This window comes from Xiphias gladius, chromosome 22 (assembly GCF_016859285.1).
Source record: "Xiphias gladius isolate SHS-SW01 ecotype Sanya breed wild chromosome 22, ASM1685928v1, whole genome shotgun sequence".
Lineage (NCBI taxonomy): Eukaryota > Metazoa > Chordata > Actinopteri > Istiophoriformes > Xiphiidae > Xiphias > Xiphias gladius.
In genome coordinates, this window is record NC_053421.1 from 15614116 (window position 1) to 15637744 (window position 23629).

Genomic DNA, 23629 nt, shown 5'->3' on the forward strand with positions numbered 1-23629 from the left:
ATAGAAAAAGTTCCAACATTTATTATATTGCAAAAATCGTGTATTTTCTTAGACATTATGGTCAAAATTATTTTCTATTATACAGTAAATCTTGCTCATTGGAAAACAAAATCATTTTATTGCATTTATTCTTTCTGCATCTTCTATCAATATCATATCTATGTTCAACAAAATGAAATATACCCTTAATGTACCAATATTCTACTAATATTGATTTGGATACACACAATTAATTAAGTCATGATTACAATGTAGTTAGTAAATACCACCATTGGCAGCTTGGTGGCAAATGTTGTACAGTACAGCTCCAAACCTGACTCAAGCATGAGGCCCAGAGGCCACTTTTTTAATATTCACCATTTATGTCAAGTCATTGCTTGAGGGCTTATTAAAAGCTGTGCTGTGGTTGTACAGAACAAATGTGTGACACACATGTATGGCACAGAAGTGCCAGATAGCATCAGATTCTTCTGCCCTCAGAGGCAGATGCAGGCAGACACTGCAGCCCCTGCAGGGTAAGGCTGAAGTCCATAGGTCCTATTGGGGGCTGGTTGTGTTTGCCTGAATGTGTGTGTCATCACGGGCATGCTTAGGCTCCCACGCCTCCAGCTACCTGTGGCCAAAGCACTCATGAATTATTTGGGGAGCACCTTTTGTTCTTCTTTATAAAATCCTTTTTTTTTAATCACTTTTAGTATGAAACACCTAATCAGATCCAGACTGGCATTTTTTTAAATTCAATGTTGAGGGCCAAATACAGTCACATCACACTTGACTGGTGAAATCATGGCATCTTCCTATGTCTTCCAGCTCAGATCCGTGCGTGTGCTAGTGCCCAAAGGGAAGGTATAAAGAGTGGGAGAGCAGCAGCAGAATCCCCCCCTGTGGTTATGGAGCAGGATTAAGGCCACTGGGTTATTATGCCACCGAAAACTACACTCCTCTAGCCCAGTAGGCAACACACCAGATTAATCTACTGTATCATCCACCCACTGAAGCATCCATCTACACAAAAAATGAAATTGCATGCCCACGCTCACAGAACTATCAAACAAACATATTTCAAAAATGTTTTTGTATCAATTAATCAAATCTGACATCCTTTAGAGGTGTTATTCTCTGAAATGAACCCAGAAAAAGATTCAAATCATGGTGACAATAAATAACTCCAAATCTAGAAATGCGTATGTTGTATCTCCACATGTGCCTGTGCACGAGAGATACGGTATATTGTCAGTTTCCAATTCTGATTTAGCAGGCTTTGCAAGAGTTTCTGATGACATAATCCCGCTGCTCAAATGGAATATGTAAATAACATGGATGAGGTTCTTCCCCCCGCTGAGTTTAATCGTACTACATGAATTGGTCTTGTGCACATACACGCTCACAAACATATTTTTTTCTGGCACACTCCCAAAAGATTCAAATTCCTCTTATGGCTCTGTTGCTAAAACTCTGTCTCCCCCACCCTTTTAACCTCCATTTAACCACATATATGTCTCTTTCCCCTGTTTGGCTGTTGATATGCTTCAGACCATCACAATTCAACAAGCTCCAGAGCCAAACACAACGTCCAAAGCTGTGTGTGTGTTTGTGTGTGTGTGTGTGTGTGTGTGTGTGTGTGTGTAGAAGTGTTGAGTTACAGCACACTGTGCTCCCACAGGCTACAAGCTAACATTTCAGATGGTCTTCCAGTATGTTTCGAACAGAACACCCCACCCACTCAAAGCAGAGGTCACCCTGCTGCACAGACACACAGGAGAGACGGGAAAATGCCAAGCAGAGTTAGAGTAGGGGGGGGGTGGGTCTCTTGTCTGACCAATTACACTTAAGATGATTCCAAGGATGCATCGACCAGGCTTTTATTAGCATGAGTGATCCACAAGTAAACATGGTAAGTGGTTGAAGTCAGAGGTTTACATGAGGGACATTCAAAAGTATTTCCAAGACAGCACTGAAGGAATTTGGCTGGCTGATGATAGAAACAGACCTGCAGGACTGATCCAAGCTACTGAGACAGCTATCTGATTCTTGTTACACAAACAATTTCTGGAACTTCTTCAGCTTTATTACTTAACAGTGTCGGAAGAAGTACTCAGAGCCTTTACTTATGTAAAAGTACCAATATCGCAATGTAAAAATACTCTATAACGAGTCCTACATTTAAAATCCTACTTTAGTAATGTACAGAATTATTACCAGCTAAACTTACTTAAAGTATTACAAATAAAGGTACTAATTTTGCACAAAATAGCTGCAGCTGTTGTAGTTGGTCAAAGTGGAGCTAATTTTATTTACTTTAGATACAGTTAAGTAGTTTAGTACAATGGTTCCAAATCTAGGGGTCGGGCTCCTCCAAAACGTCACAAGATGAATCTGTGGGGTTGTGAGATGATTAATGGGAGATGAATGAATAAAAAAAAAAAGTCCTGATACATAAATATGTTTTCAGTTTTTGAACTTTTATCTAATCTTTGCTGTTTTTGTGAAATATTGGATAATTTGAACTGTTATCTAAATGAAACCAGGGGTCACAAGCCCAAATAGTTGGGAACCACTGTTTTAATCTGTAAGAGAATTGTGTTTTATAAACTCTCCATGTAAAATTTTAATCTGAAAAGTAACTAGTAACTACACCTGTCAGATAAATGTAGGGGAGAAAAAAGTACATTATTTCCCATTGGATTGCAGTGGAGTAGAAATATCAGGTAGTATAAAATGGAAAAACGGAAATACCCATTTAAAGTACCTCAAAATTGTGCTTAAGTACAGTACTTGAGAAAATATACTTAGTTAAATTCATGTTCCAAATGCTAAAATTAGCTTCCTAAGAAAATATTTGAACTAGCTGGAGGACATCACTCATTAGGTCATCTACATAACCGCCAAACTTTTCTGTATCTTGGCAACAGCAGTTGTTAAGCAACAGCGGTAAACATGGAAGCGAGACAACCTACCAACTTCATGAGTCAAAGTTCCAATATAAAAGCCAAACTCAGGATCTCAAAAAACAGCCTTAATGAACAGCTCTGTCATCAGCGGTGCACATGATGCACAGACCAACGTCTGCGTGGTACCTCGAAGTTTCCATAACAAATGCTAGCAACACAACATATGATGCAGACAGGGTGTAATTTAATCCTCGCTGGTATTTCTGACACCACTGTGTGACGAGCTGGGTCAGCAGGTTGTGGGCCAAGTGTGTGTGTATGCTACAACACAGAGAAGGATACTGACCACATCTGCTTTAACACCTTAAATCTGGCTAGTTTCAAAGACAACAAACAAGCCAGAAAGAAGTGAGGTTCATCAATTTGTTCAATATGGTAAGGCTTGCTCCCCAGGGGAAATGAAGTGACACGTTTACTACCAGGACACACCTCCTTTGACCCTGTCTTCTTGCTAGATGTCACTTATCTGAATAGATCTGGCATGTGGCTGCTAAGGGTAAGAGACCACAAAAGCCAGAGTAAGCATGCTCATAAAAGTGCAAAACATATCACAAAAGTCATTAATTGCAGAGGGAAACATGCCTATCATATTTTTACGGTAATTTAATGCTTGAAATTAATTAAATCTAATGAAGAGAATACTACTTTCCAGACAGAGACAAATTAAAAACTTGTTTTTTAAGCTTCTGTAATGTTGCAGGCCCTGGTGTTTCCCCTGAATAACACTGAAAGTGAGTCCGCAATAAACCTATCCAACCATGAAATTAAATTCATGTAAACATAACAAGCTGGCTTCGAAACTTCAAAAAAGCCTCATCTGAGAGAATCCTGCAAGAAGGAAAACCCGAATCGCTATGGAAGAAATGTCTGAGAACGGATTTTTACAAAGGCTCCTCTCAGAATGAGAAGACACATCTGAGATTAATGAGGCACAGTCTTGACAAAGAGGAAGGACGCCGTCTTTTCTCAATCCCCAGCAAGATGTAAACAATGTCCCACCCTCTTAACAAACAGGGAACATTCCTTGAGGGAATACTATCATTTTATCAGCAACTCATAACACTTTCTTCTAATAGCATGATTGTGTGTATTTTAGGCCAAGTAACTCTGAGAACAACATCTTACTCAATGGAAAGGTTGATTATTGGCACATAGGGAGCAAAATGGAAAGACAAAGGGAACATTCCTGAGGGCAGCCATTGGACAGGGCAGCATTGTCATTTAGTAAAGGCCTGTTTTGGAAGTTTTGGAAAGCATGATGACATGTGGTCTTGTGTGACCTGAGAGAAAATGTGACCATGCTCCAAAAAGTCAACAACACAGGAGACTGTTGTGTCTGCTCAACACCTTTATTTAAAAGACAGAAGCTTTGTGTCTTTGACATCTCTGTATCATAAGTGCTAACAAACAAACGGAAAGAATTAGAGGCTATCTGTGAAAGCCTTAATAGAACACATGTTGACCACATTGGGCATGTCTCTGGCAGTAACTAGGGGAAGACCGCAGTGAAAAAAAATTGACCAAATTTAAAGGAGTACGACCACGTTTTGGGGAAATATATTCTCTTTCTGGAGGATAGTTAGATGCGCAGATAGATACAACTCTCGTGTCATAGAGCTTAGCTTAAAATGGCTAGCCTGTCTCTTACCAACTGTAACAAAATTCACCTTAACCTAATAAACACGTTATATATTGTTTGTTTTCACAAAAAAGGAAATCTAATAACAAAACAAAGCTTTTTTTACGAAGTGTTGTGTGCCAAAAATATTTTTTGGCAGGGAGTAGTTGCCAGACTCCAAAAAGTTACTCCTCTCAGCCAACAATTGAGATAAAACATCCTTATTAGCGAGCTTCTGAGGTGCTAGTAGGCAAATTCTGTTACAAGTGGATACAGTTAGGCTAGCTATGTTCCCCTGTTTCCGGTCTCTGTGCTAAGCTAAGCTAATGAAGCTTGCTTGTAGCTTCATGTTTACCGGACAGATATTAGATTGGTATCAATCTTCACATCTAATTCCACAATGAAAAGCATATATCTATATTTCCAACAATGTCAAACAATCACTTTAAACAGCAGCACTAATTTTCTTTACCATTTAGGTTGTAAGAAAACAAACATGGAGGACCTAAACACTCAGCTATCTCTGAACATGCTTCAAAAAAGACTAGGTCAAATACTAGTATATGGCTGGTCCACACTTTATCTTACGCTTCTCTCCGACTTTCTCTGCTCATATATACAGTAATTGAATACAGATGAATTCCCAATAAAGCTGTTGTCATTAACATGTTTTTCTGTTTCTGTCTGTCCAAGCCATTTCCAAGCTGCTGCTCTGCACTGTTAAAATCCTGATTTTATAACCGCGACGCCGTCTGACGAAATCAGCATACACAGAAGTCGAAGACAATAGCTGTGTTGTGATTTCGGCTATATTTGCTTGTAAAATGATCGCTCAAAGAGAAAATTACAAGCTGATTCGCATCTCTGTCAGCTGCCGTGTGGTCAATTGGATGAGACGCATAGAGCGGTCTGCCTTTGGAGGGACAGCCCGATCTCACGCTAGTGGGGCAAGACTAGCGAGTCTTTTCTACAGAAAGTTGCTAAGGAAATTCCAAAAAGTCACTAGATTTGTTGCTAGGTGCTTTTGTGAAGAAAAGTCGCTAAATGCCCCTGTAAATGCCCCCCTGATGACGCAATAGAAACCGTTCACGCCAATTCATTTAAAGAGAGCAACGACCAATGGTGAAACGTCAGCACTCAGTCACGCAGCATACAGCTGACCAATGGTCTAACTTTATCATTCACTCACTCATTCACTCAGTCAGTGTAGACATTCACGTTTATAGGGCTGGCCCCGCTGTTACCGTCCATCCAAAACATATTTCCTCAAGGTAATTCCAAGAGGGTAAGAACAGTGTGAGTAGCACCCTCCTGGTTGATGTATTAATTGAACCTCCTCTCCACAGAAGTCAGATTACAATACCCAAGTAAGCTAGATAACCCCAGTTGAGCTTTTGTAACCATTAGTGATAAGGACGAGATTAGAGCAGAAATTACAAGCTTGGTTATAGACAGTATCGCACAAAGGCATGCTTCCACTGATCATCTTGAAATGTGAGACCGCAGAGCTACAGAAGCATGGGGGATGAGTAAAGTGGTATTTTCATCGTTTTGTTAGTTACAATGAAAGAAAGACAAATGACAGCACTTTCCTCTGACGTAAACCAGACTCCAGTGTGCCTCTTCACAAAGTTAGTAGTGGTTACCTTTTGGATTTTGCAACAGCGCTGTGTATTTAGACTGAAATATACTGAAGAAGGGGGTCTGCAAAACTAAGATATTCCAAGACTCGATGGCCCTGTGTTCAGTTGTTGGATGTTGACAGACATGCTGGGGCATGACAGATGTATTACAGCCTCATTGTGTGAGTCAAAGGGTATTTTCTTGTCATGATGCTCCATGGCTCATCCCTTGTGCAGACAGCAGCCTCAGGTAATTCGCTGCCTTTCCACCCCCACCTTCATTGTGTCTAAACCCCAAAGAAGAGTAGACTGGCGCGTGAAAACAGAACTACTTTCCCAGATTCCCATTTCAAATATGCCATTCGTGCCAGCTTAACAGGCAGAGGAAAGATGAAACTTGGGAAACTTAACCTGTCGCCCTGAAGTCAAAATCCATGTTTCATTTGACCACTACTGAGATTATCATTCATTTCTCAGGGAAACAGGAGATGGGAGGGGGGGTAGTCACGAGTGTTTGCTATAATGCTCAATGGTGCAAAGAATGAGGCTCAGCCATCAAAGGTAATCCCTTATATTTTTTCAAATTCTTTACGTGACTTACATGATTTTGTGGTGCTGTGTGGTCTGTGCAAAACCTGATTACAACACAAACACAATCTGGAAGTTTTCAGTGTCTAATTAATGATCTAACATGGTATCGGCTCCATGTTCACCCCACCAGAGACTTAATATCTACATTTCATCAGACTGAAGCCATATTTAGTATTTTTTAGGTATTGGTCAAAATGATCTTGGCAAAGAGGTTCACTAAGATCTAAACTATGTAATGCCATTTTTCTCCATTGTTAAATCCAGTATTTCAAAATCAGCCTAAGAAATTAAGAGGAATTCAATTTACTTCAGATGTGTCTATACAAAAATATCTATCACTGCTGTTCCCTTTCTGAGGCTGTGCGTGAGCATTCCCATGAGAGAGAAAAGGTTCCCATGATCTTGGCCTTGCAGCCATATTTGGCATGCTAATACCCACTAAATCTGACACTTTTCCAACACACAGGAACAGGTGTCTTCAAAACAAGGCAAAGTCTTAGTGATCAAGGTATCCCCCTATGTGATTTCAAAAGCAGCAGTGAGGAAAATTATATGCTTTAATAAAACCATGGCAGCCTAAACACAGAGACCCAAAACACACACAGCACTAGCACTGAAATTTTAACAAGTAATTATATGCCTGGCCTTCACTATAGAATAGAAATATAACATAATAAAACCAAGGCTAAGATCACCGTACAGTTACAGGATGTACTACCTTAAGAATTATAATTGAATACATTTCTCAAATTTTTAAAAGAGGTCTGGCAGATAAAAATTGACCCTGGATAAAGTCAGTCAGAGCAAAACAGTAAAAAAATTTTACATCAATTTCTGAGTCCCTGAAGGGAATCTCTGCACTGATATGACATCTAAATCTGATATGGAAATTTCCACTGAGGGAAAAAACATGAAATGTGTTTGTGTCTCACACAACAACAACAACATGGCAACAGGTAGCGGTGGAGAGATGCAAATACTAATCACCATACTGAGAAAATATTGGAGATGTAGTCACTGTGAATCCCTGTACAGTTACTGTCATTCCTCCGACCCCTCACCCACAGCAGCTTTTTGTTCGGTTGTTATGTATCCTATTCCACATATGTTAGCTTTACGCGTGATTTGTTTAATTGCCTGGAACGCCGCCATTGTGAGGCAATTTCTGTTCTGTTCTAATTACCTTAAATACAGGTTAACGTGCAGACCCGAGCTGCCGGGGGAGCGAGCTCGTTTCTGTTTAACGCTGACTGTTGGTTACATGGCACAGCAGAGAAGGTGTTACACTTTAACAAGACTGGATCAGAGCCACGAGAAAAGCCTTGACTGTGGCACACATTTGCCTCCTATTGCTTCATTTTCAGCAGTGACACTGTGGACTGTAGTCTGAAGAGTTGTTTGTTCATTTGAAATCATTGGAAAGGACACTGTTTGAGTGATAAATCAAGCTAAACACAAATAGGCTTGAATTTTATTCTTCTAAATGAGCATCTTTTTAGATTTATTTGCGCCTGTGGGTAATGAGGTCAGCTGTCTAATCATGTGTGACACAAACAGCAGAGGAGAGCAAACGAACCAAGCGCGAAAATTTAGAAAACTACTTCAGCCGTGATGAGTTGAAATATAACATCTCTGACTGTTGCTAACGGGCATGACATTCGGACGATTTCACAAGCATGCAGCCGTCATTATTCTACATTTTGTGTGACCCCAGACTCCTCATCACGATCCAAAAAGCATGTCAGATCACAAGCCAGCAGAAACTGCAGCTTATATGCTGACCTTCAGCGTGCAGGCAGGCAGAGTGTTAAACATCAGAGGATGCGTTTCTCCACTTTTAGCCACGATAAAGTGAGCAGCCTCCTACCATTTTAAACAGCCATGGTGTGGTCTAATTCTGCTTTGAATGCTACATAATTTAAATTAGTTCGGACAGCGGAGATTTACACTGACACCCTGAAGGTCGACATTAACCTGTTCCGTCTATTAGGCGTCCTCAGGTGTCGAACACAGTTGACCAACCCTCTTAGTCTTGAAACTCAACATCAGATGTGCAAAATATAGGAGTTTTGTTATTATTATGCTGAGGTGATTGGTATTGGAAAGTTCACATGAATTACATAACATAATATCATGTTGCAAGCAGGTTGGTGACAGACATCGTGTCCCCAGCAGCAACAGCAGTGCAGCATTCCCTTTTCGTCCACCGCATTTTCTTACTGGCATTTATGTAAAGAAACTGTTTAGTTTGAATTCAAGTGAGAGTTTGTTGTGCACGTTTATCCTAATTACTATGTATCAGTATCATTTGTTTTCACACTGGTGACCAGGTGAGTGTATAAACAGTTATGTGCTAACCTTGGATGTTATTGTGACTGTATTACGATCAGGGTGGGATAAAGTTATTACAGTGACAGTGCAAATCTTCAAATGCAATTTTTCTGCTCTTTCACCAACAGACATTTCCTAAACACCCGGAGCTCCAATAATGTGTGCACTGCTCAGATTTTTTTTTTTTTTTTTTTTACCCTCGTGCACTCTAACTAACCACAGTAAGGCAAAAAGGTGCCTTACAAGCTCACTGCACTATCCGGCTTTCAATATAATGCAGGGTGTCTATATTAAAAGACATGAATGAAAAGATAAACTGTTGGCAGTATTTCAGCTTTGTTTACCTGTTCTCTCCTTTTGCATTTGAGGGTGGTGGGTGAAGAACTGTTTGGTTGTCCTCCATATCCACGACACATTTTGTATTCAGTTCAATTTCTGCAGAGAGAAGTTTGTTGGGAAAGTAAAGCATAATGCGCGGGTGTGGAAAACTAGAAATCCTGGCTTCTTTGGCCCTGTTCAAGCTACACTCAAGTCTCGACTTCAGGCTCCAGACTCTGAAGCCGAAAGCAGCAATGGCGAAGAAATCAAAACTTTGTGATACGGTATTATGAATCCGAGGAGACAGATATGCGAGTTTGCAGACAGAAATCATCCGTATAACACTTACCCCTGCGGTTCATGGGCCGAACTCTCACTGCAACTTTTACCTTTGTATCCGACATTTTCGTCCACTTTTAGCTCCCACCCTGTCTATGCGCCGAGCTATCAGTGTATACCCTGTGAATCCCCGTCGAGAAGCCCGGATCTCTGCCGCGAAAAAATAAGGCACCAGACTCTACTTAAACAACCCCAATAGAGTCCAGACCTCGAGGAGAAGAGATGGGAATACGTTCATCCCCCCCCTCCTCCCTCTATATCCATTCGGGTTCGCTTCTTGTGCAAATCCCGTACTCTGCTCCAGCCCCGGACAGCATCCCCAGCGCCATCTTCCACCGGGAGCACGACTGCTATCCTCTGGCAGACTGGAGACTGCTGAGCCACAGAGGGGGGAAAGGAGTTACGCACCGCGCCTCGTCGGGGGGTTGAAACCGGGGGACGAGAGGCGCGGGGCGGCGTGACCGGTTGATTTACGTGGACCGACGATACGTGACATGACAAGACAGTTTAGAGATAAGAGTGCAGAGAGGAGGCTTTTATTATGAAGGAAGATTAAACAGTCTTGGTGGTGAGAGTCTTTCTCCCCCTCACACAGACACGGACACACTCATTGCATTATTTTATCTAGTTTGGTTTTTTTTCATACACAAAAATCTGACATGAGATTAATAATAATCATAACAACATAATTGAAAACTTGTAATGTGTGCTATGGCAGTAAATAAACAAAGAAATACTGGGGGCAGGAGTCCAAGTGCCCCAACCCCAGCACAAATGATGTGTGTGTCTATATATATGTATATATATATATATATATATATATCAGCTGTGGTGTATAGCAGCTGTGGTTCCCTATCTTTCTCCATGTGACCCCATTAAAATGAATGAATTTCTTTTCTTGTTCAACCCCTCATCACAGCTCTATGGCCTTCTGAACATGAATTGCGAGCATTTCAACCAAGAGTGATATTTTGTTTTCCTTAGACTGTTTGATTTGAAGGGTTTTTTTCTGGCCCAGAATGTTGAAAGTATCCAGTATTTTAAAAGAAAACGAGAAATGAAGAAAAATAAACATAGTTTTATGAAAGAAATATGTCTTGTTTTCTCATGCCTTTAATCATTTTGTGAACCTTCAGATTATTCTTGGGACAACTAGTTGGGAAACTAATGTACTGTGTTATGTATTCATAAGTAATGTAATTCATTTTCAAAAGCTGGGACAATAATAACAAGACAGAAATAATAGTTTGACATGTTTGCACAACCAATACTACAAAGTATACAGTAGGCAATAGCACTCTTTATATTCACATTTTTCTTTTTCAATGTAAAACGTTACTTATATTTATAAATACTATTGCCAGGTCACCTCGTCACGTTAAAATATGATAAGCTACATTAGACATAGGCTACTCCAGGCCTGTTCGTACATGAGCTATATCATGGGTGCTGTACCAGATTTAGCAGAATAAATCTTTACTGCATGTTCTCCACTGTCAAGAATGATGAGCATGTTGTTCAGTGACACCAGTCCAACTGGGCGGATAAGGTGGTCCCCGACAAGAGGAGTCAGGACCGGGCCATCCTGGAATTTCCCTAAAATCCAAATCATCCCCTGTTTAGAGTCTGTCACAACCACATCTCCATTTCTGTCAAATGCCACACCGGACATGTTCAGCCTCACTGTGGACTGCAGGCTCAGGCTGAAACTGTCTGTCTGATAAAGGATGTGGAAGTCTTTGGTAAACACTTTCAGCCTTGTGTGGTGCTGCCTCTCTGGTGGATGTGTGTCAGCAGTTAAGTGCTCCATCACTGCAGTGTTCCCGGTCACTCGACAGCAGGCCACTGCTTTTGGTTGCTGGAGGTCAGAAATGGATATATGATGCTCCAGAGTAACACCATGACTATAGTCCACCTTTATATGAAACAGTGTGCCAGCCTGGACGTCTGAGACGAGGAGGTGCCCACAGCTGTTTGTGTCCACACCCCAGGGCATCTGGAAGGAATCCTTGACCGTCAACACGTGGTTCCCTCTGGAGGTGAAAACCTTCACAGCTTTATCCCCTGCATCAGTCACCACCACGTATCCACAGGGAGTCACCACCACATCCACTGGGTAACAGATCTCTCTACTGGCTTTTCCTCTTCGCCCAAAACTGTGCAGCTTCCTGCCCTGTGGACTGAACACCACCACGCTCTTCTCTCCATCATGCACCACCACTATTGCCCCTGAGGACCCTAAAACAGCTATCCCAGTGGGGTTGATCAGACTCCCCCAACCGCCAAAAGCTGTGTTGAGGTGCAGAGCTGTGGATATCAGACCTGCAGCCAAACTAAAGCCTCCTTTTGCCCCCCTGTGAGGAGGAGCAGAGGATGTGGGACTCCGGGACAACAGCAGCTCCTGGAGGTCACTAAGAACCTGGCAGTGGGAGGTGCTGTCAACGCTGCACAGCTGTCGACAGAACGGGCACTCCAGCTTCCTCAGGAGAGGGTGGGACAGAGCTGTGATGCATTCCAGACAGAGTACATGGCCACAGGAAAGGTTCTGTGGTCTGCGCTCCCTCTGCTGAGTGCAGAACTTCTCGAAGCAGACTTTACACTCCAGCAAATTGATCTGGATCTCTCTCAGAATCCCCTCAGGACTCAGGCTCCCACAACTTCGTGGACGAAGACTCATTGCCATGACTGAAATATCCTGATGTTCTTAAAGCAAACAGTGACTGTCAGCTGATGCAGACAGACAGAAGTTCAGGAAACTAAAAAGGAAAGACTGGTAATTTAAGAGAGATGGAGCAAATGATGAAGAGAGGCCTAATAAAGCATTACACTGCAACATTTTTGAGTACACAGACGTCCTGTGCGTTAGGCCCAGATCACGTGACATTTTGCACAGCACTGAGGCTCTCTGCTGCCCTCCTTCGGACGTCAAATTAGACACAAGTTGGAGAGGTTGAGCGGTTTCAGCCCCTGCTGTTTTTGAACAATGCAGCCTTCTCAGAAAACATTGAGCAGAAAGCATTCGTACTTAATATGTATATTAAGTATTAAAATAGAGAGGCATTTGGCTGGATTCAAAGCCAGTATCTCCAACAGGTGTTACATAGTATTGCAATGTGCCTTAATACTCACTGTGGGGTGATGCATGCTGGTAGTTCAAGGGTTTTTCTTTCAGCAGACACTGAATTTCTAGCTCAAGCTCTGCTACTGCTGTTCATGTTTTGGGCTATATGACATTTACTGCTGTCTTTTTCAACTGTACCTTTAAATACATGTTGTTATAGGTCAGCATGATGAAGCTATTTCAGTCTCTGAGTTTCGCAGTGCGCAGCCGGAGTGAAATCTGATCTGAGACGGGCAGTGTTTGAATCAGCCAATATGGCCCTCGTTTGCTGCAGCAAGGTGCTCTTCAGACTTTGAGCAAGGTCATTCATGATTTCCTGTTGTTAAGTACACAAACTGCCTCCTACTTATATGAATGTGAGAACAAGTACAAAAAGAATGTTAAATGAGTAATTACTTTCAACAATATGTCTTAAAGTGTAAGCGTAGTGCTTCTGCAGATCCTTTCATCAACAATTTACAAAGAGTTTAAGAGGAGATGTAAAACATTTTAATATGTTTCATTATTTCACAGTGAAAAAGAACAGCACAAGTCATTTTCAGCGGAATTGTTTTTGGCAAATGATTTCTAAATCCAGAGACAATGTACCCTATATACTGTCTACTGTAGCACGGCAGCCTGGTCCATTCCACAGAGGTCAATGTCTGGATTGTCGAGGATTATGAGGGATATATCTGTACTGGGATGATACTGACAGAGCAAATGAAAATAAAGAAAGAAAAATCAAACACAAAAAGCCCAAATTTAGTCTTAATACAAACTAAGAAAAGTTAGGGATAAAAAAAAAAAACCAACAACATGCAAACAGGCACAAGGGGTGAATTAAAATGTTATTACAGCAAAAGACATAAAAATAACAATACTGGCATCTTGGTGTGTGTTATAATACAAAGATCTGATGACTACTCTTAACATTTTCCTACTAAAACACATGATTTGATTTGACACAGCCATGCAGATGCAATAGATGCAATAACAAGAAGGTTGACAGTAAAACAAAACCACCTGCACACAGACAGGAAGAGCCTGACAACACATGCAAGAATTTGAATAACTGCCCTCTGTTATCAGTACAGTAAGAAAAAAAAGAAAAAAGATAGCAGCCACACATGGACAGGGAGAGTAAAACCACCCAAGGTCACAACGATTCACAAAATAATCAAACATTACTAAATGTACAGTATTTCCAAGAAAACATTCTGAAAAGTGCTTAAATTGTGTGCTTCGCTTTGTTCCAGGTCACACACAAACCTCAGTCAATGATCCTATCAAGCTAAAGCTGTCTTGCATCGAAATCCTGTCCACATTCAAATTATAAACACAGAACAAATGTTAGCATCTATGATGTAAATAGACAATCTATGACAGGTACTAATAAAAAGACCTCAGCCTCTCTGTGCTATGAATGTAGATGCTCCAATTAATTTGATACATTTTACATAACTGTTTTCAACATTGAAATGTGTTGAACCAATATACTGGAGTTAAGGCTGGTGTAAACCAGTCAAATGTACATTAACCATCAATGATATACTGTATCGTAGGATAAATGTTATGTTAGGATAAATTATGGTTTAACAGCTACAGTGATCATGCAGTCACATCTAGAATCGGCCTTTTTTATTACAACTTCGTTCTCTCACACACACAAAATACCACTATTTCTCTCTCTTGTCACACATACACACAAACCTGTGATCAGTGGTTTAGGAGCTCTCATAACTACAGCACACAGTTTAGTGTGCATCTCTGTAGTCCAAGTCTCTGCGCACTCCTACTAACCCTGCATGGACCTGTTCATCCACTTAGTCTCTCCTGTCTCCACTCCCTCTACAATAGGTGGGGGCTTTCTAGACTTCAATTACACCAGGGAGTGTTGTCGTATCTTAACCTCCTATTCAACCTGTGATCCTTAACACCTGGCTCCTAGGGGTGAGTTCAGAAGTCGCTCACCACCCTCTGGATTCATTTCCTACTGGCCGTCCAGGCCATTGATGGATTTGGTCTTTCCTGAGCCCTTCCCTCTCCGTCTGATTGTAGGGCTGTCTCCATCCACCTCCATCTCTCCTGAAACGTGATGATCACATACTAATGAGTTTAGAAAAAGATGTAACTGAACTTTGCAGATTTACAGTATAAGTAAAACACTATTCCAAATACTAGAAGTCAGCCCTTTAAAGGATGAACGTTCAAGATTGATCTATGCTTTTAACTAGGCTTTTTATGCGGTTGATAAATTGCAGTAAAGTCACTGTACCTTTAAATGCTTCAGACACATGGTCAGCAGATTCTGTGTAATTACTGTCCTCACATTCTGAGAGGCTCTGTGAGAGGAGAGGAGGTTCAGACACATGACACACATACCATTAACTGGACAGGGAATGTAGAAAAGCTAACTGACCCCAGTGAATGATGAGAATCTACGAAGGGAATAGGCCTACAAGTTAATATTCAATGAGATTCCTCAAGAGAAAGACAGCTGACTCTTTAGACATGTAACATGTTACATTGCTGGCTTGACCTGTCTGTTAAAGAACTGGCTTTTTGTGATTCAGACATACAGTAGCTGTCCATTATGTAAATGATTGTTGCGGCTTTATTCAGACATGCAATCATCATCACTCTCATTACTTATTAGATAGAGAATTCCTGCTGCCTACTTTTAGTGGCTGACAGTCACATTAATTCCAATTTGCTCACATGCTGTATGAGACACTTACTATGTTTAAAGTGTTTGCAGGAAAATCACAATTCCATCCATGGACTTGTGTACAGTGTTGATGGACACTGAAGATATAGCGAGCGGTTGCTGGTTGGATTATAATTTTGGTTGTAAAAGTTTGTTATTTATTTTTAACAGTTTGTTTGTTTATTTGGTCTTTTTTGACCTGCACCACAAGGTTAAAAATCCGCTGGACACATCTCCCCTAGTGCTCTTTCTCTGGAAGTGTTAAGAAAATATTATTGGTTTCAGCATGGTAAGATTGCTGCCGTAACTTTTACCTGAGAGTGACACAAGTGCTTATTCAGACATGAGAACAATACGTAAAATTGCCTTTACATTTACATAAAGAGGTGCATATCCAAAACAGGCTTTTTTGTGCAGGTGTGTAAACCAGCATTGCCCTGGGGTTTTAAGCAAGCGGATATACTAACCAGTTCCTTCAACCAACACTTTCCAGGACATAATGTATCCCTGAAAAGGTTAAGGTACTTTTGAACGGACACCAACATCAATTAGTTTTTGTACTAAACTATATGACTGACTTAACAAGGCCAAAGCGACCTACTAAATCTAAAGCATAAACATACCTTTTCTCTTGGACCATAATTTTCAGCATACCACACCATTCCATATAGGCACAGGAATGTAATGAAGGCCTAAAACCAGATAAAACATAACAGGGACTGATTAATGATTCATGGAAAAGCCATAATCAATAACTTACAGCTCTGACAGGTTCTGATTTTAGATTTATGTGAAAAATTATGCTGTTCTGGGGGCAAAGTTAAGGCACAAGCTTTCATGTATTTTACAGCGTGATGAGCCTACTATTAACTGCAGAAGCCCGCTGTTAATCACTCTGATACAGAAATGCATGGGAGTCTGATCTTACCAAACACACTAGCCAGAGGATCACATAGAGGATTTGTGTTTTTGAAAACAAGTCCTGTCCAAACTTAATACACGCCAAGGCCTCCAGAAAGGCAATTGCCCTGTGAATGAGGAGAGAAAAAACACACACAACTGATACCTCCGACGCATTAACCTGCAGTAAACTTTCAATTTAACAGGAAAAAAAATCTCTAAACAAATATGCCCATATGTGGCTTTTACCTGAGAACAGCACTATGCTCACTCACCTGAATATGTTAGCATTTGCTCAGTGAAATTTATTACATTGGTGGATAATAACAGTCCTGATATAGATCAGCTGCCTGACAGTTTGGGCCCCCTAGTTGACCAGTTAACATCCGTCACAGTTAAATCATCTGCTTTATCTGTCCTCACTGCCTGAGGCTTCCCGATATGCACATCACAGGTACACTACAGTTCATGCAAAAATATGCAATGTAGTAAGACTGATTTTGGGGGCCTTACCTCACAAATGCTCTAATCAGGGCTACAATTTACCACAGTTAAAAATAAATAAATAAATAAAAATAAAATAGGATTCACTTACCCAAACACCCAACACTGGGTCCCTACTCTCTTGCACTGTGTGTCTGTAAGGTACGCATAATACTGCCTAAAGCAAAAACAAACAAACACATTTCAAACGTTAACAAATTCCACCTGCAGTTTCTACTAGCTGGCAATTTTCTCAAACTGTCAAAACAAGGAACTGGACATAAGCATGTAACCGTGTGCAAGATCTTTAAAAAAGTGTAGCATGTAAATGTAACTGTCATTAGCAGTTTCTAGAGATCAGTTCCAATGCCACTGAAATTGTGTTTTCACCTCACTGTTGGAGCTGTGATGATACCAATGAACAGGATACGACACCAGCTAAGAGCATGGCTTGCAGGAAAGATGAAAATGTGCTTGAGGAAGAATGTGTTCAACTCTGTTAGCTGTGAAGAAAAAAGAAGACAGGCATCAGACAATATATGTAAAAACTATACAGACACTTATCATGTAGTTTGTAATTAGCAGGACAGACACATTGCTGTTGTTTTGACTCTGCATTCAAACATAGATCAAGTTACATTTTTAGCCTTTATTATATTATTATCTAATTATTATATTTTTTTCTAAATCCTTTGAAAAATATTAATATTAAATATGAATTTTAATGACTGGCTGAGGTCTGAAGGCCTGTACTACAAAGCAGGATTTGTGGTTAGGTAGGTAACTTCAAGTTTAACCCTGGGTTTTCAGAGTTACGACGGTGGCTCACTTCTTACCAGGGTTCATTGCCATGGTAACTTGTGCTGCACACCTAACCTTCTCAGGTTAGAAGCTCTGTTTTAAAAGGGTGAAAAATGGAAAGCCTCAAACAGCAAAATGATTAAAGTGATCTATAAAAATATCTATTGCTTTTTATTATGTGTCACTTTATTGTAAACTCTTTTATCCATGTCGGTATCCTGTAGGAATGATGACTCTGCTTTTCCAGTGATCTGAATGGTCAGTAGTTGGGCTGTTGACAGGTTTTAATCTGATCCTCTGAAGTTAACCTGCTCAGGCGCAGGTTAGACGAGCTGCACACCAAACCCGCTCAGGCATGACATCCGACATGGATAAAAGAATTTACCATTACAATGTATTTTACTAAAAAGATTATCCACACACTGTTAAAACATTTCCCATGATTAGAAATGAACATGCCAATCAGATTGACCTCATCAGACAGGAAATACTTTTTTCTTCTTCTCTACTCTCCTCTCAGCTTTGGCAGCAGAAGCAGTCTGACATTACTTTAAGTATTTTTTATCTGCATCACATATTCATAATAGTTTGTTCATCATCAGACAAACGAGCCATAAATACTCAGTTAGAAACTGTACTTATTTACAGTATATCCTTAATCATTGGAAATCATTTCTATTGTTTCTTTTTCTATTCTAGTTATGTGATCACATTGTTTACATTTCACATTGTTGAATATCGCCTTTGAATGGTGCTATATCCAAGTTTACCTGCAGGTATCACTGTTTCCTCTAATGTCCTATTAAGTACTTCATGCATCGTTCTGACACTGTTGCTTGTAATTTACAACTCTACCTCTTTCACAGGAACGCTCTCATAGTCGGACAGGAAAACCCAGAGTAAACTGAGCCAGTTGATAACCAACTTCGTGATACAGATTATGCAGTATGGCCAATGTTAGGCTCAGTGAAGCTAGTTAATGAAAAGATATGGTGGGTATGTTAAACTTGCTTCGTAGTACCGACCTCTGGACCCCATAGATCAGGAGTATCTTCCCTGCTGATGTTTGGCTTGTTTTAGGGGCTTTTTGTATTTCGTTATTTATTCAGTAAAAGACACTCTGAAATCCGATTTGAGTGGTCAGAGTCCCCAGATCAGGACATGTCAGTAGAAAACCTATTGGAATCGCATTTCAAACCAACTCCAAATGTGGTTTGAATCCAATTTGCAAAAAACAAAAACAAAAAAAAACAAAAAAACACTTTATGTGTTTTTTTCCTTTGCATACTCAAAATCATTCCAGACACAATCTGGATATGCCAAAAACGTGTGTTTCCGTCTTTGTTTTTAGGGCCCATAACTCTCTTTCATGGCAGACATGCTGATGTGATAGAAGGAAAAGCACAGGTGTAGGAAATAACATGTAATGATGGCTCTGTTCTATTGCGTGTACCAGCAAGCCATGCCAGCGAGACTGCGTGGATGAAAAGAGTCCCCTGGAACTGGACCACCTCAAAGGAATGCAGCCATTATTGTTGTTATTAGTTGTGTTCGACAAGTCAAAATGGGTGCTGTGAGTAAGGACTACTGGCAATGAGACTCTTAATTAGTGCTTTTTTATAGGCAGATGCACTGAAAGGGTCAACCAGTTCTGCCTCTAGTTAAAAATGTACAGTGCTGACAATTAGTAATTAAATCGTTGTCTCTCTTGATTACATCTATGACATATCCAGTACATTAATGTTATTTTTTTTTTTTTAGTTTTAGGGTATTTAGAATAAATGAATTGCTTGAGAAAACTTTTCACTGGCCATAAACAGTATATTAATTATATTACATAAACGTAACTCTTGGGTTAAGGTTAGGACACTAACAAACAAAGATCTCTTACAGTGCAAGTCACACTGATTTAAAAACACACTGGCAACAATCGTGGCAGTTCATTTTGAGGGACACACTGTCCAAGACCCTCTTGTTCGCACTGGAAGATAATGAGAGGGAGGCCTGCTGCTGTTTTATTCACTCATCTGGCCCGAAGCCTGTGTGGTTGAATTCAGTGAAGAGCAGCTAAACACACACAACACCGAGCAGAGCTGAACCATCCCCCGTCTCTTCAGCTAACTCTCAAAGACTGCTAATTACTATTTACAGCCTCAAGAGAGTTGGGAACTGCCTGAGTGAGTGAGAGAGAGGGCATGATGTTGTTGTTTCATCACCAAACAAAAATGAGAAAAACACCAGCTTTCATCGCCATGGCGGCCAGTGGATAGAAATTTTGGCACCCATAGCTGACTCTCCATTGGAGAGCAATGGATCTTACTCAAGTACTCCAGCCATTGGTTTTCTCATTACCATAAATTGCTCCCAAGTAATCCAGCCTGTCTTTCACTCTTATGGGATTAGCTGTTAAGATGTAGACAGCAGGACACACATCCATTATATGGATCCATGTAGGACAGGTTTTAGAGTTCAACAACGGAGGAGCCGATTAGAGTAGCCAGGACTTAGCACGCAGAGCACATCGGATGGATGATCTCAGACTAATCAGCACTTTGTCACCATGAGATGGCGAGAGAGGATTTCTCACTGACCCACCTGCCAGATGATCATGAACAGATAGACACCCATCACTCGCTGCAGGGAAGACTTTGGGTCAAGCCAGCGTACATAGGTCCAGCTTGCAGGGGTGAACTGTAACACGGCTCGTTTGATCTTCCCTGTGGTGGTATGGATGTCCCTGGAGGGGAAGCACAGGAGAAGGATTACAAAGACTTGCAGATAGATTTACAGTAAGTATTATGTTTGTGCAGTAGACAAAGCCATATGAAATAATGCCATCACATTAATCATTCAGTCCACTCCTCCCTAATGAACATGTGGGATCATATTTCCAAACAACAATTTCTGCATCTCAATGTGCATCTGAAATGCCTTGCTAGAGTGGAACTGAATTTATTACTATGTTAAAAAACAGTAAAAGGAAAATAAATATATTAGCACATACTCAGAAGAACTTATACTCTCTTACTTTTTCTGACTCAACACACATCTATTTTTATGACACGGATTAAAGTCAGCAATGAAATATTAAAAAAAACAAAACACTTAAGCAGATGAATGAAGTAAAAGTTAAGTAAAAAAAATAGTAAATAAATAAAGTACTATATAGGCTAGTTTTACTGACAATATACTAGGTGTATTGTTACTGAGTCAGGGCTGATCATATGAAAAAGATGAACCAGGCTTATAATATGAACCCCACTTCCCTTTTGGCAACCTATTCATAAGAGAAAAGGCAACTGAAAACACCTGTGTATGTTTGACTTGGCACTGTTCACACAGATTTAGGATTAACGCAGAACTGGATAAAATCTTAACACAGTTGGATTTCACTTCCAGACTGCAAGGTCATACTTAATACTGGCCCAGTGGTAGGTCCTCATCTCCAAAAAGCGACACACAGTCATGCCAAGCCAGATGCCCCCTCCATTACACAGCAGAATATCCAGAATCACCTGGTCCCACCAGCACTCAGCAAAGTTAGGCAGCAGGTGCATGAAGAATAGCTATGTGATCAGGAGAAGAGAATGTAATGAGAGTCCACACCATATCTAAAATTATTGAGAATGGCCAAAACCCATTATTAAATTCCACCAGATGAACATAGTCAGCTTAGTTGACCTTAAAATTTCTCCATTATAAAGAGAAAGGAGACAGAGGAGGAGCAGGCAGACAGAGAGAAAGTGGTGCAACAGGATGCTATGTGGTGACAACATTCAGCTGGTGTGTGCCCCTGTACCTCAGTAAGCTCCCAGGTGATACTGATGGTCCAGCACAGGCCATAGCTTCGAATGAGCAGGGCCTTCATACCCCAGCCCCAGAAATGGCTGAATGCAAAAATATCAAAATGGCTCAGGATTCTCTCCCAGGTGATGACATGGCAGTTAACAGCATATTCCTGCAGAGAGCAGCACAGATAGCCTTGACTACAAGCTGATAATCCCCTGGTAGTGAACTTAACATGTGCGTGCAAATCAATTTGATAATTATTTTCCTTGTTTCCACTCACCATTATGTCTGCTTCTCTCTTGGCATAGCGCAGGTTTGGGTCCAACCAATACATTAGCTGCTTTACCTGCTGCCAGTTGAGAAAGATGATGAAAACCAGGAACAGGAAGTAGAGGACACTCAGACCTTAGCAGCAGAAATACATGACATTAATAAGGGAAATCTATGGTCTAAACAACAGTACTTTTGCACTTTGAGACTTTTACCAAATACACACCAAAAACTATTCGCCATATTGCTGGATGTGGTCTGGTGAATGGGCCTACAAAAAGGAAGATTATGTCAAAAAGATATACCCAACAATAATTTACAAGACAAACTCAGGTTACACATTATGCTAATCATCAAAAAAAAAAAAAATCAGCTTTTTTTGTATCATCTCACATATGCTATGTTTCTGACCATATTTAATCACAATAACTTTGTACATTTTCCATAGTTACCATCCCTGTGATGAGAACTGTAAACAATAGTGACAAAAAATGACACTACATAAGGTTGTTGATCCCAGGATTCAAATTTAGCTTATTCAGCGTGTGCTCCTTTCATTCCTCTCATAATGAGGTCACTGTTGACTGAGGGTAATTCATGTTCATTCATGTAAAACGGTCATTATGATTTACTGTGCTAAAACGTGACTCTTTGTGTTTGTATTTACCTATTTATTTTTGTTTGCTTACCATTGGGAAATGCCAGAACACTGATGACAAGGAAGAAAGAGGTGACCAGGATGAGCCCCACCCAGAGATTACTGTCAGGGTTTCCATCATCTCTGCGTTAAGGGTAAATAGAAATCACAAATGTCCACCGACACTGTGCTACAGTATGTTAAACAGGCCATTTTATAAGTACGCATTATGCTCCCTCCACATCTGTAGTGTTGTGAATGTGCCTCACACGTCTTCGGGTTTCAGACAGCAACTGGCAAAAACATTAGTGTTTACATTGCATTAGATTTGTGGGGCCAACTGTGGTTTGCAAAGCAGAAAATCACTTTAACTCTAACGTTTCGACCCATTTCCTCGCTAGTTACATGGTGTTAGCTAATGTCTGCACGGGAAACAGTGTTCATCAATGGACTGACATAATATGACACAGTGCTTCTCTTAGTCAGCTTAGGTTAGCGATTAATGGCGGCAAAATGTAGGTAGTTAAGACTGAGAGCAGAATCCCAATGCCTACATGCGGGTGTAGTTACTTTAGTGAGAAAAAGCCAGTGAAGAGTCTGAGCATCACTACTCCTGTTAGCTGAATGCTAACCTAGCCAAACCCCCTTCCCCCCCGAGCTAGCGTTAGCTGTGAGCGACATACCTGGTGAAGGCGAAATACATCAAACTGAGCACCGTGCATGTCAGCAGGGTTATCGTGTGCGGCCTATAGAAAAAGTCTATCGTGATATCTTCAACTTGCTGCTCGTTTATCATTCGGAAATGCATCCTGTAATTCACATCATCCTTGCTCAGGGTATGGGATCCGCTATACACGGAAGCCATAGCAGGACACAGCCAGGAGAGGAGGAGGAGGAGGAGCAGGCGCAGGAGCGAGAGCGAGAGCAGCAGCAGCAGCAGCAGCAGCAGCAGCAGCAGTTGCAGTGGCAGTGGCAGCAGCTACCACCACCACCACCACCTCCAACACCACAAACTGCCACAACAGACAGAAAGTAGTTAAAATAAATATCATAAATCACATATCCAAGGCGAGTACTGACAGCTGAGCAGAGTGAGGTGCAGAGGGCTAAACGAGGAGAGGACAGTTGAAGGGAAATTGCTCACTCCTGATTTTGATTGGTGTGCATGT

The 23629-nt window shown here is 40.8% G+C and overlaps 3 protein-coding genes across 16 annotated transcripts in view; all 3 read right to left on the reverse strand.

Annotated features, from left to right (window-relative positions):
• kif13a (kinesin family member 13A) overlaps positions 1-10200 on the reverse strand; it is a 38013-nt gene extending 27813 nt beyond the window's left edge. For 6 of the 12 annotated variants that reach the window (XM_040116930.1, XM_040116928.1, XM_040116927.1 and 3 more), the window contains exons 1-2: positions 9781-10200; positions 9458-9548 (exon numbers count right to left, since the gene is read on the reverse strand). In XM_040116930.1, coding sequence (XP_039972864.1) covers positions 9458-9548; positions 9781-9835 — 146 coding nt within the window. In that variant the 5' untranslated portion in view covers positions 9836-10200. Of the gene's footprint in view, positions 1-9457 lie in introns of all 12 variants that reach the window. The other 6 variants (XM_040116922.1, XM_040116921.1, XM_040116926.1 and 3 more) reach the window with 1 other exon arrangement.
• Positions 10201-10646: 446 nt separating this feature from the next.
• LOC120784684 (E3 ubiquitin-protein ligase NHLRC1-like) lies at positions 10647-13302 on the reverse strand. 3 transcript variants are annotated; one of them, XM_040118677.1, is made up of 2 exons: positions 12900-13302; positions 10647-12473 (listed from the first exon to the last, which is right to left on the reverse strand). In XM_040118677.1, exon 2 carries the CDS (start codon positions 12451-12453, stop codon positions 11206-11208), a length of 1248 nt encoding a protein of 415 aa, XP_039974611.1. In that variant the 5' UTR covers positions 12454-12473; positions 12900-13302; the 3' UTR covers positions 10647-11205. The 3 variants fall into 3 exon arrangements, with proteins under 3 accessions (XP_039974611.1, XP_039974609.1, XP_039974610.1); XM_040118675.1 differs by having other exon boundaries at positions 10647-12526; XM_040118676.1 differs by having other exon boundaries at positions 10647-12540.
• A 55-nt stretch (positions 13303-13357) lies between these two features.
• ptdss1a (phosphatidylserine synthase 1a) lies at positions 13358-23377 on the reverse strand. Its single transcript, XM_040118673.1, has 13 exons — positions 23144-23377; positions 22513-22604; positions 22050-22094; positions 21834-21958; positions 21564-21722; positions 21179-21330; positions 20360-20501; positions 17354-17466; positions 17076-17141; positions 16509-16608; positions 16204-16272; positions 15149-15215; positions 13358-14958 (listed from the first exon to the last, which is right to left on the reverse strand). The coding sequence occupies exons 1-13, from the start codon at positions 23323-23325 to the stop codon at positions 14864-14866; spliced, it is 1407 nt and encodes a 468-aa protein (XP_039974607.1). The 5' UTR covers positions 23326-23377; the 3' UTR covers positions 13358-14863.
• Between the last annotated feature and the right edge of the window lie 252 nt (positions 23378-23629).